Genomic DNA, 16,620 nt, shown 5'->3' with positions numbered 1-16,620 from the left:
TTATTTATTTTTTTAATTCTTTACAACTTCTTGTTATTATCAATAATCAAAAACGATTATCACTATTTTTTTATCAAAATGTCTACTTCAATAAATAATTATTGTGTAATTTTATATTTTTCTAAAATTGAAAAATTTTGATATGTTAAATTATTTAAATAAAACATAAATAAAAGTAACTGTCAAGATTTTTATTCTTAATTCTATACATTTAAACATAATTTTTACTTATTATTATTAATATCAACACCCTTTAAAATTGCATTTGGTTAATTCGTCTAATTACGCTGATTTCTGGTGGAAAAGTAATTTTTTTATTAAATGATATAAAATAAGTATACATTATCGAAAGAAACATTTTTTATTAATCAATAAATAAATGATTTCATACGTCAGATAATAATATGATGAGTAAATTATTAAAACATAAAAATATAAATTTACGAATAGCGTGTTAGATTATTTTACCTTTGACTGTATTTTACTCTAATCTTTAAATCTGATGTTATAGTAAGATTTTTTGATACAAAATCATCATAGTGTGCGAATATTATTATTTACTTTATTGTCCGCGAAATGCATATAAAAATATGTTTAATTGTTCTTTTCGATTTTTTTCATTTATATTTTGCAACAATCAACATAAACGTTAAGTGGAATGAATCATTGGGAGATTTCGTTCCTATTTTGAATCATTATGTCTATCAACTTAATAGTTCGTTTCGTAGACGGATTCAACTATTAGAGGATCACAAATTTCAGGGTGAACTAATAAAACTGGCTTATTATGAGGTAAAAATAGATATAAGAATGTTTCTTAGAACAAGTAAACCTTTTTTTTTCTTTTTAATTTATTCAGGAAAAAAATCTTGTCAACTTTTTCGATAATAAAGATTCAAAAGTTACTGGAATTTGTGGAGAGGTGTGGAATGCATTGTCAGAATACTTAAACTTCACGTAAGTTTGACATTGAATATTTGATTTTTAGTGTAATTGCACTTATTCTAATTTTGAGTAGTAGGAACTGAATATATATTTTTAATAGATTTCATAAAAATCTAACTATGGCAGCCGTCCTCATGGCACAACTTTTAAAAAATTTAGCCATTTTCTGATTCAGTTTGTCGAGCTGAGTCAGAAAATGTAGTTCGTTCAAAAGTTTATATATATATATAATTAATTATTTATTGATCATAAATATATACAGATGCCCGTAGGCCTTTCAGTGCACCCGACAAGCCCGGGTGCTAGCTTTTCACTCCTTCACTTTCTACCCTTCTTCTCCACTCCAACATCCATCCCAATCCCTCTGCTTTTTCTCCCAATAGTTCCTCCACCCTTCCCTCCCATCTCACCATTCCGTTGCATCTTTTTGCCACATGTTCCAGCGTTTCCCTCTCTTCCCCATACCACCTGTACTGTCTTTTCTCTTCTTCCATCCAATACCTATTTCCTAGCCACTCGCTTCCCGTCCTGAGCCTGGCTATTTCCCTTTTCTCCTTTATTTTCAGATTCTCTTCCTTCTCCCAATAGACTGGTATCCCTTCCTTCACTATCCTATCGTACCCTTTATTAAATTTCGAGCCCTTTATCATCGCCCTTCTCTCCTGCTTCTGCACATCTCTGTCATTTTCCCTGAGCTCCTTCCATCTTCTTCTCTCTTCCCTCCACTCCATCTTTATTCCTGCCGATGACCATCCGCATCTATTAAGATATCTTCCTCTCTCTTCATCCCCTGCTCCCCTTTCCTCCCCACTTTTTCCTCGTTCTCTCACACATCTCTTCAACAGTTCTCTTCCTGCTTCTGTTCTCACTTTCTCTTCAAATTTAAATGCTCTTTCCCCGGCCCTCACTCTCAACTTATCCAATTCCTGCTCCTCCCTCACTATATAGCCTGGCACTGCTCTACTGAGACCCAATATCCATCTACCATACTGCTCCTGCAGACTTTCCAATTCCTTCCTCTCCGCCCATTCCCAAATTTCTGCCCCGTACAGCGCTATGCTAGCCACTATGCTCTCAAAGAGTAATTTTCTAAATTTCCACTTTCCTCCAAATCTTCTTTCCCCTATTCCCCATACTCTCCCCATGGCTTGCCTTGCTTTCCTTACTCTCCTTTTGACATGTTCCTTGATCCTGTTATTCCTGACAAACGTGAAACCCAGATAGCAGAACTCTTTTACTTCCTCCACCTCTTTCCTTCTCCACTGCCAATCTCTTTTCTTTTGTCTTCCTCTTCCTCCTCCCTGACTAAACATCATCATTTTTGTTTTCTCCACGTTCACCTCCAATTTCCTCTCCTTGAAATATCTTTCACACGCCCTCATTAACTCTTTCATTTCTTTCTCGTTGTCCGATACCAATGCTGTGTCATCTGCGTAAGACAACGACCAAACTTTGCTTCCTCCCACCACTATCCCACCTGCCTGTCTTCTTCTACAAAACTCCTCCAGGTCTGCTACATATATATTGAACAACGTAGGGCTGAGGGGACATCCCTGTCTTACTCCTTTTCCCGTCCAGAAAGATTCCGACAGTTTCCCTCCTACTCTTACTCTGCATCTCGTTTCCTCATATATTTTTCTCACCCTCTCAATCAACCTGTTTTCTATCCCCATCCTTTCCATTGCTTTCATCAGAATACTCCTGTCTAGATTGTCGAATGCTCCCTTCAGGTCTAGGAACAAAACATATGCTCTCCCGCCTTTTTTCTTTATAGTCTTTTCTATCCCCTTTCTCAGAATGTACACGTTGTCCATACATCCTCTCTTCTTCCTGAATCCTGCCGGATTATCTTCCCACCCTCCTTTTTCCTCCACTGATTTAATTATCCTTTTATTCAAATCGACGCGTACAGCTTGTAAGCCGTGCAGGTTAATGTTATCCCTTTTCTTCCAGTCTTTCCTTATAAACTCCCACGCCTGATTTTCATATTTAATCTCCCCTAGTTCCTTCTCTACTTTCTCTTCCCACCTCTTTTTCTTCCTTTTCTTCAGATCTCGGTACCTTGCTCTCAGTTTGCGTAGAGTGACCATATCTCTTTTCTTTCGGCCTGCCCTTCTCAGCTTCTTTTTTAGCCTTCTGTATTGCTCGTCAAACCACCCTTCATCCACATTTTCTCCCTTTCTGACCCTCCTCTTAACACAGCACAAATCAATTCCTCTTCTTAGTTCTTTCCATTTTTCTTCCCCTTCCGATGCTTCCCATCTTAGTTCTTCTTCCTTCTTCTCGAACGCTCTCACGTCATTCTCTCTCCGACATTGCATCCATCTCCATACTTCCTGTTTTCCTTTTCCACTGTTACTCAGCCTTCCTCTCCATCCTTCCAGTTCTATGATTATCAGTTGGTGGTCTGAATCCAATCTATATCCTATTTCCATCCTCCTTATTTCATCCCATGCCCTCGCATTTACTATCCCATAGTCAACCACTGATTTACTTTCACCCCTTGTGAATGTCCATCTTCCCCTTTCCATATCCCCTTTATTTCCGTTCAGCACTATCCACCCCTTCCGATCGATCAGATCCAGCATCATCCTTCCCTCCTTGTTCACTATTGGATCTTCCGACCACCTTTTTTCCCCACCGTTCAGCTCTTCGACGCTGGCCATTCCACAAATTCTTGTGTTCCAGTCTCCTCCTATTATTATTTCTCTTTCTTCCTCTCCCTCTTTCACCCACTCATCTAGCTCCTCCAACATTTCCCTACCCCCCCCCTCTGTCATTGTAGATGGAGTAAACGTTCGACATTTTCTTTCCCACCCTAATCTCTCTTTTTATCATCCCTTTCCTCTTCTCTGCGAGCTGACCTGCTATCTCTTTCCTAACCCCTGAGATGATTCCACCTCTGGCTCTTCCTCTCCTCTCAACTCTTTCTGCAGGGATGTAGTCCTAGCTCCACTCTGACGGCAACCTGTTCTTTGTTACTTCCCATCCCTTCTCTTCTACCCACATTTCACATAAACCAATCACCTCAAACTCTTTCAAAAATTCCCAAAACTCCTTATCTTTATTCTTTATTCCGGCCACATTCCAAAAGATCATCTTAACTCCCCCCTTTTCCCCTTCTGTCTCGTACGACATTATCTTCCCCTCTCCCCGTCGCTTTCTTCTATTTCCACCAGCACTTTTCTCACTCCGTCCCACTTGTACATCACTCCTTCCACCCACAGTCTTCCAAACCCCACTTTTACATTTTTCGCTCCTTGGTTTTTCGCTATCCACGCTCTCTTCTTTAGTTCTTTCTGTTCTTCTCTCTCCTTTTTCGTTCTGTCATTCTCGATAGACTTTTTCACCTTTTAACATTGCTTTTCTCTCCATTATCTTCTTCTTATCCTCTAACTTTTTCATCTTGACCCATACCATCTTTCTGTCTGTCCCTGTCTGCCTTATCTCCTCAATGATTTCTTCCATATTCTCCACTCCTATCTCTTCTCGGAAAAAATCAGCTATCTCCTTCTTCTCTACCCTATCTTTATCCTTCCACCCAAAAATCACCAGGTTGTTTCTCCTCTCTATCCTTTCTTTGCTTTCTTTCCACTCTTCAATCTCTGTGATCCTATCCTCTTCCGCTCTCCTCCTTGCACCCACTGACACAGAGCCAATTTCTTTATTTCCTTCGGCCGTCATCTTCTCTACCATCCCCTCTAATTCTTCTCTCTTCTTTTCCACTTCTTTCTCCATCTTTTTTTTACTCTCCTCAATCCTTTTCTCTATCTCCTTCCATTTAACATTACTGGCCGAATGCCCTGCCTTTTGCTCTGCGTCTATTCTCTCCAACTTTCTTTCCAACTCCGTATTCTTCTTCTCTATCTTACTGAACTCCTTCTTCAATTCCTCAAATTGCTTTTTTCGGTCCTCTTTCTGTTCGTCTAACCTTTCCATTATTCTGCTGAATCCCTGACTTATCATCGCCTCCATCCTTTCTCTTTTCTTATCTCCTGTCTTAGCTATGAGTCTTACTTTATTTTCCCTCAAATCACTCAAGCCACCTCCCTTTCTCTTCCCATCTCCTTTAACCCAGTCTCTAATATCTCCTAGGTCTCCTGTGCTGTTTGCCCTATGCAATTTCCACGCCTCAGCCGTTGTTCTCCTCCCTCTTCCCTTCGATGCCTCACTCATTTCTTCCTCCTCTACTTCCTTATTCCCTTCTATATCCTTTTTCCTCTCATTCTCCTTCTTTTCTGTTTCTACCTCTAAGTTCTCTTTCTCTGAGCTGTTCTTCTCTGCTCCCACCTTCACTTCCCCTCCTTTTACACTTCTCCCCTTTCCAACACCATCTTTCTCAGCATCAGTCTCCATTGACTCCACTCTTGCCCACAACTCCTTAAACTCAGCCTGTGTCTCCCTCTATGACTTCCCGATCCAACCTGACACCTCCCCACTCTCCTTTACCAACTCCCTGTCCATTTGACTCACGTATTTAACACGCCCTCCTCACTCCCTACCTCACCTGTCCAACCACTCCGTCTAACCTCACTTTTCTTTCTGATATTTCCTCGTCCTTAAATTCACACTCTTATCCACTCTCCTCTGCTTCTTTATATGTCCCTTAAACTCCCTTTTCAACTCTTCTTTCTAACCCCTGCCAACCTTCACACCTCAACTATAACCTTTTAAAATTCACTTAGAACTTGGGTCTTTACCCATTTACCATCCACACTCGCTCACGATCGAACCGGACCCCTATATATATATATATATATATATATATATATATATATATATATATATATATATATATATATATGACATAACGCGGCTTGTCAGCACGATAGCGTTTTCAATTTATAACCGATTCTTCTGAAACTCAACATGCTTTATCTATCAATAAAGACCAAGGCTAAGTTTGAAGATGAGCTTAATCGGGCGAGTAATTTGGAAATGACAGGATTTTGAAATTTTTAAAATCGTAAAAATTGATGTTTTTACCACTTTAACTTGGTATAATTACTGAACTAGACAACATATTCAAATTCGGTAAATTACATCGTGTAGCTCTTTTATTAAGCTTCAATGTTCACTACTCAGAAGTGGGAATAGCCGCAATATTACTCCTTTAGGGTTCGTTTAATGAAACAGTTTTACTATTGCAGCCGTTTTAGAATTGGCTGTATCATCTACATATATAAAAAAATACTGCCATTCGGCAGCCGAAATGAAAGTAGATTTTTTAAATAAAGAAAATTGATTTTTAATAAGATAATATAAATACTAATAATGTATAACTTAATTCATGAATTAAAAACAAAATTCGATAATAAATTTAAAACTATTTAGAACAAATTTCGGAAAAAATTATCTTATGAAGAAAAAGTTTTTCAAATATTTATCGAACAATTGCAAAGATTATAAGATTTGAATTATAAATGTCCAAATTTTAAGTAACTGCTGAGGATCAACAGTTTCCTGATTAATCAAAATTTTGGAACCGGATAAAATTTTAATTAAAGAAAACAATATTTAGAACTAATTTGTAACATATTTACTGACGAACTACCCGAAAACATTACACGAAAGACTGATCAATATCGTCATTATTGAAATTACATCATGATTAAGGGCTACCCCTCTTTACATCTCAGAAATAACGTCTCGAGACAATAACATCTCAATAATAACATCTCAGACATAAATGTCTTGGAACAATTTTGAATTTGTGTGCTGATTTTATGCTCGAAAATAGGCCAACAAACGCGCGTAATAGTGTTGCGCCCTTTTAAAATGGTTTTTGGGTGTGTTTATGCTCGAAAATATAGGCCACCACAGACGAGATATTATTGTCTGAGATATGATTGCCGAGATATGATGCAGACAATAATACTAAAACGGCTGCAACAGTAAAACTGTTTCATTAAACGAACTCTAAAAGGAGTAATATTGCGGCTGTTCCCACTTCTGAGTAGTGAAAATTGAAGCTTATTAAAAGAGCTTAACGATGCATTTTACCGAATTTTAATATCTTGTATAGTTCAGTAATTATACTAAGTTGAAGTAGTAAAAACAGCAATTTTTACGATTTTCAAAATTTCAAAATCCTGTAATTTTCAAATTACTCGCCCGATTAAACTCATCTTCGAACTTAACCTTGGTCTTGATCGATAGATAAAGCATGTTGAGTTTGAGAAGAATCGGTTATAAATTGAAAACGCTATCGTGCTGACAAGCCGTGTTATATCGTATAAATATATACAATCGCGTTCATTAATTCGAGTCAGTTTCTATGTTTAGGGATTTATGGAAATCCCTAAATTTGGAGGTTTCTAAAATCTTAAATTGGAAAATTTTAAAATTAGCTTTTAGTAAAATAAGCTCATCCATAAGTAATGAACTTGTCAATATATTCTTAAAAGGTCACTAAAGATCTCATAAAATTCTAAATGTATTACAAGAATAATTATAAATTGAATGAATTAAAAAATAAATAAACGAAAATTTGAACATCTAAAATAAGGAAATCTTAAAAAAGGGGTTATTCTAAAAATACGATCTTTAAAATTGGAAATACTAAATATGGAAACTTTTAAACTTACCTCTGAACTTAGCCAATACTAAATTCTGTAATCGTTAAAATTGGCCGTTTCTAATCTGGTTCGTGTCAGCCGATTCTAAACTCGGTACTGGCCGTTTCTAAAAATCGGTCGTAAAGGCCGATTAAACTCGGCGATTCATAATAACAGTTAATTTTAAGCCTAGATTTTTACGTATTTGAGGCTATTAAAATTAAAAAATTTAGTTATTGACGAAATAATTAAAAATTAATCTGTTATTCGTGGTGATTCGTGTAAATCTTTTTAATAAAATAATATATTTTTCATGTTGATATTTTTTATTTTAAGAATATAAAATTCTTTTTTTTAGAGGTGACCTAACGGCCAACTCTCGACATTTATAATTTTTACGAGCTTGAAAAGCTAGAAAATTGTCCTGTGGTCTATTTTTGAGCTGTTCGAGCTCCAAAGTCTGACAATACTTTTTGATTATCTCGTAAAAATTATAAATGTCGAGAGTTGGCCGTTAGGTCACCTCTAAAAAATTAAATTTTTATATTCTTAAAATAAAAAAAATATCAACATGAAAAATATATTATTTTTATTAAAAGATTTACGAATCACCACGAATAACAGATTAATTTTTAATTATTTCGTCAATAACTAAATTTTTTAATTTTAATAGCCTCAAATACGTAAAATCTAGGCTTAAAATTAACTATTATTATGAATCGCCGAGTTTAGAATCGGCTGATTTTACGATTTACCGATTTTAGAAACGGCCAATTTTAATAATTACCGAGTTTAGAATCGGCTGATTTCACGAACTAGCGATTTTAGAAACGGCCAATTTTAACGATTACAGAATTTAGTATTGGCTAAGTTCAAGAGGTAAAAGTTTTAAAGTTTCCATATTTAGTAATTTCCAATTTTTAAAGATCGTATTTTAAATAACCTCTTTTTAAGATTTCCTTATTCTAGATGTTCAAATTTTTCGTTTATTTATTTTTTAACTCATTCAATTTATAATTATTCTTTTTTTTTTATTCGGTAATCTAAAGACTTTTAAATTTTTATGAATTCTTTTTTTAATTTCTAATTTTAAGAATATATTTATTTAGAGTTTTCCATTTTTTAAGTTGGCTGTTTTTTCTACTTGCATGTTTTTCTACAAGCTTAATTTACTTTTGACATAATTTAAATTTTTATTTTTTTAATATTATCATTTTTTACGTTTAACTTATTTTACTAAAAGCTAATTTCAAAATTTTCCAATTTAAGATTTTAGAAACCTCCAAATTTAGGGATTTCCATAAATCCCTAAACATAGAAACTGACTCGAATTAATGAACGCGATTGTATATCTATATATATATATATATATATATATATATATATATATATATATATATATATATATATATATATATATATATATATATATACTAATAAATGGAGAGCCGGTTTTTTTGTTCGGTTATACTGTGAAAACTACTAAACCGATCGGAATAATATTTATACCATAAGATGCAGCGTGTTTCGCAGAAGGTTTTAGTATATGATATGTTGGTGATTACTTATCCGGAACTTATAATTTTTTGACTTAAAAATAATGAATTTTTATTATAACTAAATTTATTCTATTCGATTGTAATTTGTTTAAAATAAATTTTTTAATTCTATTGGTTGTGTTCATATACTAGGCAGATTTCTTTACTTATGAGACCTGCCATTTCTTTAACTGAAACTTTCAATGCTCATTACAATTTTTTTTTTTTCATATTAATTATTCGTTTTATAAGAAAGACACAAGAATGTTATAATGATTGCACATTAAAAGTTACAGTGAATATTCGCTAGAATAATTACATGGATAAAAAATACATGCCAATTCGATAGAATTTGGAATCTGTGCAAGTCAAAACAATACTCTAATTAAATTTCATGTTCTCAGATCTAAAAATGCAATTCTATAAAGCGCCCAACGGAGCGGGCGAGTAACAGCTAGTATATATATATATATATATAATATATTATATACCCGTGTAAAAATGATATGATATTATTATGACGCTCATAATGAATATCATAATTAATCTCATATTTTGACACTAATATGAGATTCATATAAAAACCATATCAATACATTTGAAACCTGTAATTAGTAAAATACTTATAGAAACGAATTTTTTTTTAACTAGATTATAAAATTTTTATTTTTCTTGTTGGAGAAAGAAAATTTTTAGTAATTTGATTACGTTTTATTATAAAATTTGATCTACACGGATCGGTCACATGGGAATTCGTGACCAATCCATAGTGACAAACGCATAATTTTATACTGAAGTCATAATAGTATCTGCGTAAATTCATGATGGAATCAGGCTGAAATTTTTAAAATTTATTATGATATTGTTGTCTTTTATTCATAATTCAAGAAAAAAATTTTTTTTTACTGTTGGAAATTCTTTAGAGATAGTATCTCTATGATGATATTAACATATTTTCATTATGAAACCATAATGATATTCATTATGAAATCATATTGAATTTGAATTCAAAATTTAATGATGGTCATGTCTGCATAAAATCATAATGATATTGTTTGCCTTTTTAAATCGTGATATAAAGTTATTGAGTCATAACTATATACAGGAAATAATGCAAAATAATTAAATTAAAGAAATTTTTAGGACGTCCTATATCGTACGATATAAATTGTTTTCAAAATAACAAATAATTATATTAAGACAAAAAAATTTTTTCAGTTAAAAATTTTTTTTAAACCAAGATAGTCAATGTTTTTCTAAATATTCTTCCAAGTTAAGAAAGTCAAGGACGAAAGTTAAGTAGTTCAACAGTATAGTGCATGATAAAAATACTGTTTTTCTCAATTGTTATACATTTCCTCTGATTAACAGAAAAAATGAAAATTTTACTAATCTACTTAAAAAAGATTCGTTCTCACAGGTATTTTACTTATTACGGGTTTCCAAAGTATTGATATGGCTATTATATGAGTCTCATATTAGTGCCAAAATATGAGATTCATTATGATATTCATTATGAGCTTTATAATGATATCATATCATTTTTACACGGGTATATATAAACTTTTGAACGAACTACATTTTCTGACTCAGCTCGACAAACTGAGTCATAAAACGGCTAAATTTTTGAAAAGTTGCGCCATGAGGACGGCTGCATTAGTAGATTTTTACAAAATCTACTAAAAATGAATACCTGTGCGTTAGTCTCGCTAAAACTCAAAAACGACTGGACCGATTTCAACAATTTTCTTTTTGTTTTGTTCGCTATAGTTCAGGGATGTTTTCGAAAGAATAAAATTTTTGAAAAACCTGAAAGTTCAGCTAAGGAAATCAACAGATCTAAAATTGTTAATCGTCTATTTTCTGTATGTATGGACAAAAAAAAATTTCATAAATTCAGTGTTCATTTTTTGGGATCTTGATTTTCAGGCGATAATGAAAAGCGAGTTTCATTTAATAACTTGACAAAATTCTAACCGCACTTCATGCAGCCAGTATTTATTTTTTATCGAAGTAGATTTGAGTTTAAAGATTGATAATCGCTGTTCGAAAGGTGTAATAAAATATATTGTAGGTGCGATACGAAGTTCACCGGGTCAGCTAGTTAGTTCTAAATATAATTGTTTCATTCAATTAAACTTTCATCCGGTTTTAAAATCTTGATTAACTTGGAAACTGTTATTCCTCAGCAGTTACTTAAAATTTGGACATTGATAATTCAAATCTCATAATCTTAAAAATTGTTTGATAAATATTTGAGAAACTTTTTCTTATAAGATAGATTTTTGAACAAAATTAGTTCTAAATAGTTTTTAATTTATTATTGAATTTTGTTTTTAATCAATGAATTAAGTTATACATTATTAGTATTAATATTTTTTATTAAAGATAAATTTTCTTTATTTAAGAAATGTACACGGAAAGATTAGAACCCAACTGGTTCGTGTTCTGCACTAGACTCAGTCGTGTGCAAGAAAAAATTGAAGAAAAAAATGAGTTTACACCAGACTGAGTCGTGTGCGCACACGACTCACTCGTGTTCTGCACCAGAATCCGTGCATATATTATAATAACCGCTCTGGCACCGCACACGACTGAGTCTGGTGCAAAACACGAACCAGTCGGGTTCTAATCTTTCCGTGTACTTCCATTTCGGCTGCCGAATGGCCTTTTTTATATTTAAATTAAATTCATTAATTTTTTTTAAAGACTTTTTCCAATTAAAATTCACGATTCTACGTTTGGACGGAGAATGCCTAATGGAACTTACACCGGTTTATTAGGAATATTGCAACGAAGAGAAGTTCATGTTTTACCACGAGTTAATTATTATCTAGCTCACTGGAATATGATGGATTATACTATTCCAGTATGGAAAAATAGGTAAGTTTTAATTTAAATAAGAAATATTTATTAACTTGAAATAAATGAGCTTTACTTAATTTCGGTAAGTAAACATTTAATTTCCTACATCTTCTAATTTAATTTCATTGCCAAAAAAACTACTCTAAAAAATTACGAAGTCAGAAAATTTTTTTAATTTTTTGAAGAGTTTTATTTTTATGAAAAATTTCCTTGTAGAAGAAAAGCTATTTCAAAGTGTCAAGTTTCAAATTTAAAGATCTTTTAGTACTTACACGCAGAAAAAAATTTTGTTAAAATAACCTAAGATATGTTGTGGTAACAAATGGATTTGTTAACATAGGGATAACAAATTATAAGTTAAAATAACGAAATTTAGGTTATAACAAGTTATTGGTATGTTATAAAAACAAAACAGTTTCGTTACTATAGCAAAATCTTTAAATTGATTCGACAATAGTATATTACACACCTAGGGAAGTAAAGTAAGAAATGTCTCAGATCACATGCAATTGTTGGCCGAGGCGAAGCCGACCCGCTGCGCTAAACGAAGTTGCCCCTTTCTGCCTTCGTCGAGCAAAAAAATAGTATACACTCCACGGGAAGTAAATAAGAAAGCCTCAGATCACATGTAATTGTTGGCCGAGGCGAAGCCGAGACATTTCTTACTTTACTTCCCTAGGTGTGTAATACACTATAGTTGGTATAACAAATTTTTTTGTTGAAACAGCAAAATTATTCTTTTAAAATAACAAAGACAATTTGTTAAAGTAATAAAGAGAATACATAATTTAAAAATATGCTTTAATGAGCTATAGCTGATTTGGAAAATATTTTAGTAACAAATTAGTTCTGTTATTGTAACAAAATCATTTTGTGACAGCAACAAAATGATTTTGTTAAGGCAACAAATTGATTTTGTGAATTAACAAATTGGTTTGTTAGTACAACTTGAAACATTTTGTTAATGCAGCTAATGGATTTGTTGCTGTAACTACACTCATTTGTTACCAGGACGAATTTTTCAGTTATCTCGTCTTTTGTTATTTCAACAATTGTATATTGTGTGACTAGGGATGAAACAAAACGATTTCAGACCAGAGTGAAGTTGCCTGCCCGAGCGAAGCGAGGGCTGGCATCACTCGGTCTGAAATCGTGTTTCATCCCGCGTCACACATTATATTTTTCATATAAGTTGCATTAAAAATGCTAGTTTCAATGTCTGGAGCCAACCAGAACTAGATAGTTTCAGACGAACAGCGAAAATACCATTTTATTATGAAACTTATAATAAAATAGAAAGTAATAGTTTATTTTTCACCAAACATTATTCGTAAATTGACAAGTTTTCTTTTATCATTCTTATTTATGCTTAGTAACAGAATTATAATATGTCAGTACAGTTAATGGTTAGAATGACAATTATAAAGGTATAAAGGTATAAAATCGTCATTTTCTGTCCGCCGGGAAGAAATAAATGATACCTGCCCGGCACAGTCGCATTGGTCTGAAATTGTCTAGTTTCGGTTGGCTCAACAGGCATTGAAACTCACATTTTCAATGCAGGTTATATGAAAAATCGTTTTATGCGTGTAACTAATTATAATGATCTACAATTACCGCGCACATGTAATATGCAAGAAAAATATTTTCCAGTTGTTTTCTTCTCCTAGAAATCCATGCACAGTAAAAAGTATTTTGTAAAATCAACACAATTTTTGTGTTAAATACGATTGACACAAAATTTGTGTTGAAATTTAACAACAAAGTAATACACATAATGTTATTTTAACACAACAAATTTGTAACACAAACTTATTTAACACAAATACTCAATATTTTTTACTGTGCACTAAAAATAACTTCATTTTTTTTTTATTATACATTATACTATATTATGCAAGTTTTTAATTTCCTTACCTCAATTTTAACTCGGAGGTGATTTTAGTTTAAAAAAAAAAAAAAAAAATTCTTTGCTTTTAAGGAGTCATTCTGGTTCTGGCGTTCGAAAAATATTCATGATTTTTTAATACGCAGAAACTGTAGATATTAATATAAAATTTATTCAGTTCAACAAATAATATACTCTTGAATAACACAAAAAATGTTAAAATTTTTTTATTTTTTGCATAGATAAATATTTCTTGTATGAAGAAATTTTAACACAATACTTGTAAGTAAATGTACTTTCAGAAAATGTAAAAGTTTTTTTTTAAGTTACAAACCAGAATGACTCCTTAATAAGATTGGCTTTAGAATTTTTAAATTAAAAAAACTTTTAAACTGAAAATTCTAAATTTTAAAAATTTGTAAAAAGCTCTGTAACTAATTAGTTATTTGAGTAAAATTTTATTCAAATAGATAACTGAGAAATAATATTATTTCAAGCGCCCATATATATAATCGTCCGGAATATAAAAGTAATGGCTCATGGATCTTCCATTTGTTTACTTGGCGAGTACGGCTGGTATTAGCGTCGATATTAATTCTCTTCAGTGTGCTAGGAATATTGTCTGAGAAAGCATCATCTTCACAATCTCGAACCCATCCTTTAACTCTACAAGATTATATAGTTTACACATTTGCAACATTTTGCAATCAAGGTATGAGATATTTCATCATTATCTGTTCATTATAACTGTTAATTGTTTAATCATTGTTATTATTTATTAGTTATTTACAATTACAGGTTGGCTACCCCAAGCTTTAGAAGAAAAAAGTAAAATACTTGAACTGACGAAAAGAATTTTTTCTTGGTTTCTCGTAATTAATCTTAGTACTCATTTGGTATCTCACATGACAAATACTAACATAGAATCATCCTTCAATGATTTAAAGTCACTTCTCAATAATACTAAGTATCAGGTTTTGGTTACAAATGGATCGTTATCTTTTGAAAGAATAAAAGTAAGTCATTAACTAACTTTTATATAAGTAAATAATTAGAAATTATTTGGAAAATAAGGATCAAATTAAAAAATAATTAAATAAGAAAGTAGTACAACGTCAATTAAAGCTAATTACATTTGATATAATTTAGTTGTTAATGATAGTTTTAAAGTTATTTAGAAAAATCTTGCAAAATTTTGATTTTCATGAAAATGAAAAATTTTTTCAAACACTACCAACTCGTTCATAGAACAAATAAGTTGAATTTTATCCAGAATTGCGGCCGTAATCTTGCTGACAAAGTTAATTCTAACATATATATGTATATATATATCGTACATCTAAACTTTTAAGCTGATGCTTTATCAGCATAACTCAACAAAATACATAAATAAATAAATAATACATAGTGTAAAAATTTTTTTTTTAAATACCAATTGTTCAATTAAAAGAAAATTTGTAAAAATCACAAAAAGTCAATAAATTCATATTTAAAAAAAAATAGAGTGAATTTCACTTACAAATAATTACCAATACGTTATTGATTATTATCATCTAAATAATTTTTAACTTCAGATGGAAGCTGCCAGTCTTTTTGGCGATTACTCTTCACGTTTTCAATTCATACCTTCTAAAGAGAGAATGACAGCAAAAGCTTGCTGGAGTAAGAAAAAGTATGCAATAATCGAATCTGACGACAGACAGCAAGCTTCAGGTATGAGAAGCTGTCTTTTAGTTAGAACTGGCTCGCCACTTTTTTCTACTTGGACTACCAACGGAATTGTCAAAGGGTTCAAGTATAAACGTTCATTTGACATAGGGTATTTCATTTATTCAACTTACTATTTCGTTAGATGATTTTAATTAACTGTATTATTAAAATTAACTTAAATTTTCTAGAATTATTAAATTACATGAACGTGGTATCATTGATATTCTAAAGGATCGTTGGACTCCGTATAAGTTCGCTTATTCTAATGATCGCAATACTAACGCTATTGAGTTTTATCACGTTCAAGTGCTCTTTATCTTTATTTTTCTAGCCGCAATAGCTTCTATTTTGATTTGTATATTTGAGAATATTATTTTTTCATTTCGCCGTCGTTGCAAGAACAAAAAACAAATAATTAGCCAACAACGACGACAGAAGAGGCTCCATGCCAAACGATTTTTGTTTATAACTCAAACGCAATTGAGAACTTTGAAAACATCTGCAAAAGTTGGACAGTTGTTTCAATAGTTACAGTGTACTTATTGTACGTGACAGTTGAATCGTTTATTTGAGAAACCCCACAAGTTGTATGGAAACTCTATTTTACTTATGGGGTTTCTCAAATAAACGATTCAGTTATTTTATCTGTTTTTTTTTTACATCAAAAAATCTGTTATAGCTTGAATGTATAAAATTACTTTTCAATCATCACTCAAAATATTAAAATTTCAAAAATTATACAAATGGTTTTCTTACTATTACTTGGTTTGGTAAAGATTTTATTGGGCTATTAAATGCTTACGAATTATACCAAGTGTCTTTCAAGATATAAGTAACAGCAATAATTCATTGATAAAGAGCACATAAACACCTAAATCAAAATTTAAAGTAACTCTTTACAAATTTTTAAGGCTTGATTCTAAGATTTTTTGTGTGATATTTATATTAGAGAATATGATGAGTATTTAAAATAAAATGATAGTTACTTAATATAAATTTATACATAAAAAACTACGTAATAAAAGTATTGATTGTATTTTATAATATGTTGAGGTTGCGTGTATAAATAAATATTATGCTTTATTTGCGTTTTTACACAATAAAAAATTTTTCGTCA

General features: G+C 31.8%; 1 protein-coding gene across 1 annotated transcript; it reads left to right on the top strand.

The window, feature by feature from the left end:
• The first annotated feature begins 573 nt into the window (after positions 1-573).
• LOC123269171 (glutamate receptor ionotropic, delta-2-like) lies at positions 574-16,451 on the top strand. Its single transcript, XM_044734754.1, has 7 exons — positions 574-792; positions 860-957; positions 11,750-11,923; positions 14,291-14,505; positions 14,592-14,809; positions 15,368-15,612; positions 15,692-16,451. The coding sequence occupies exons 1-7, from the start codon at positions 577-579 to the stop codon at positions 16,029-16,031; spliced, it is 1,506 nt and encodes a 501-aa protein (XP_044590689.1). The 5' UTR covers positions 574-576; the 3' UTR covers positions 16,032-16,451.
• Positions 16,452-16,620: the final 169 nt, after the last annotated feature.

This window comes from Cotesia glomerata, linkage group LG7 (genome assembly GCF_020080835.1).
Source record: "Cotesia glomerata isolate CgM1 linkage group LG7, MPM_Cglom_v2.3, whole genome shotgun sequence".
In the NCBI taxonomy this organism is placed as follows: domain Eukaryota; kingdom Metazoa; phylum Arthropoda; class Insecta; order Hymenoptera; family Braconidae; genus Cotesia; species Cotesia glomerata.
Note: the sequence above shows the minus strand (reverse complement) of the source record. Positions and strands in the feature narration are given on the sequence as shown.

What these genes read in the sequence shown, in the direction of transcription:
- LOC123269171 (XM_044734754.1), top strand. Translation starts at nt 577, where the DNA reads ATGCATATAAAAATATGTTTAATTGTTCTTTTCGATTTTTTTCATTTA. An exon ending in TAAAACTGGCTTATTATGAG is followed by an intron (nt 793 to 859) that starts GTAAAAATAGAT and finishes TAATTTATTCAG; the next exon opens with GAAAAAAATCTTGTCAACTT. An exon ending in TGCAACATTTTGCAATCAAG is followed by an intron (nt 14,506 to 14,591) that starts GTATGAGATATT and finishes TTACAATTACAG; the next exon opens with GTTGGCTACCCCAAGCTTTA.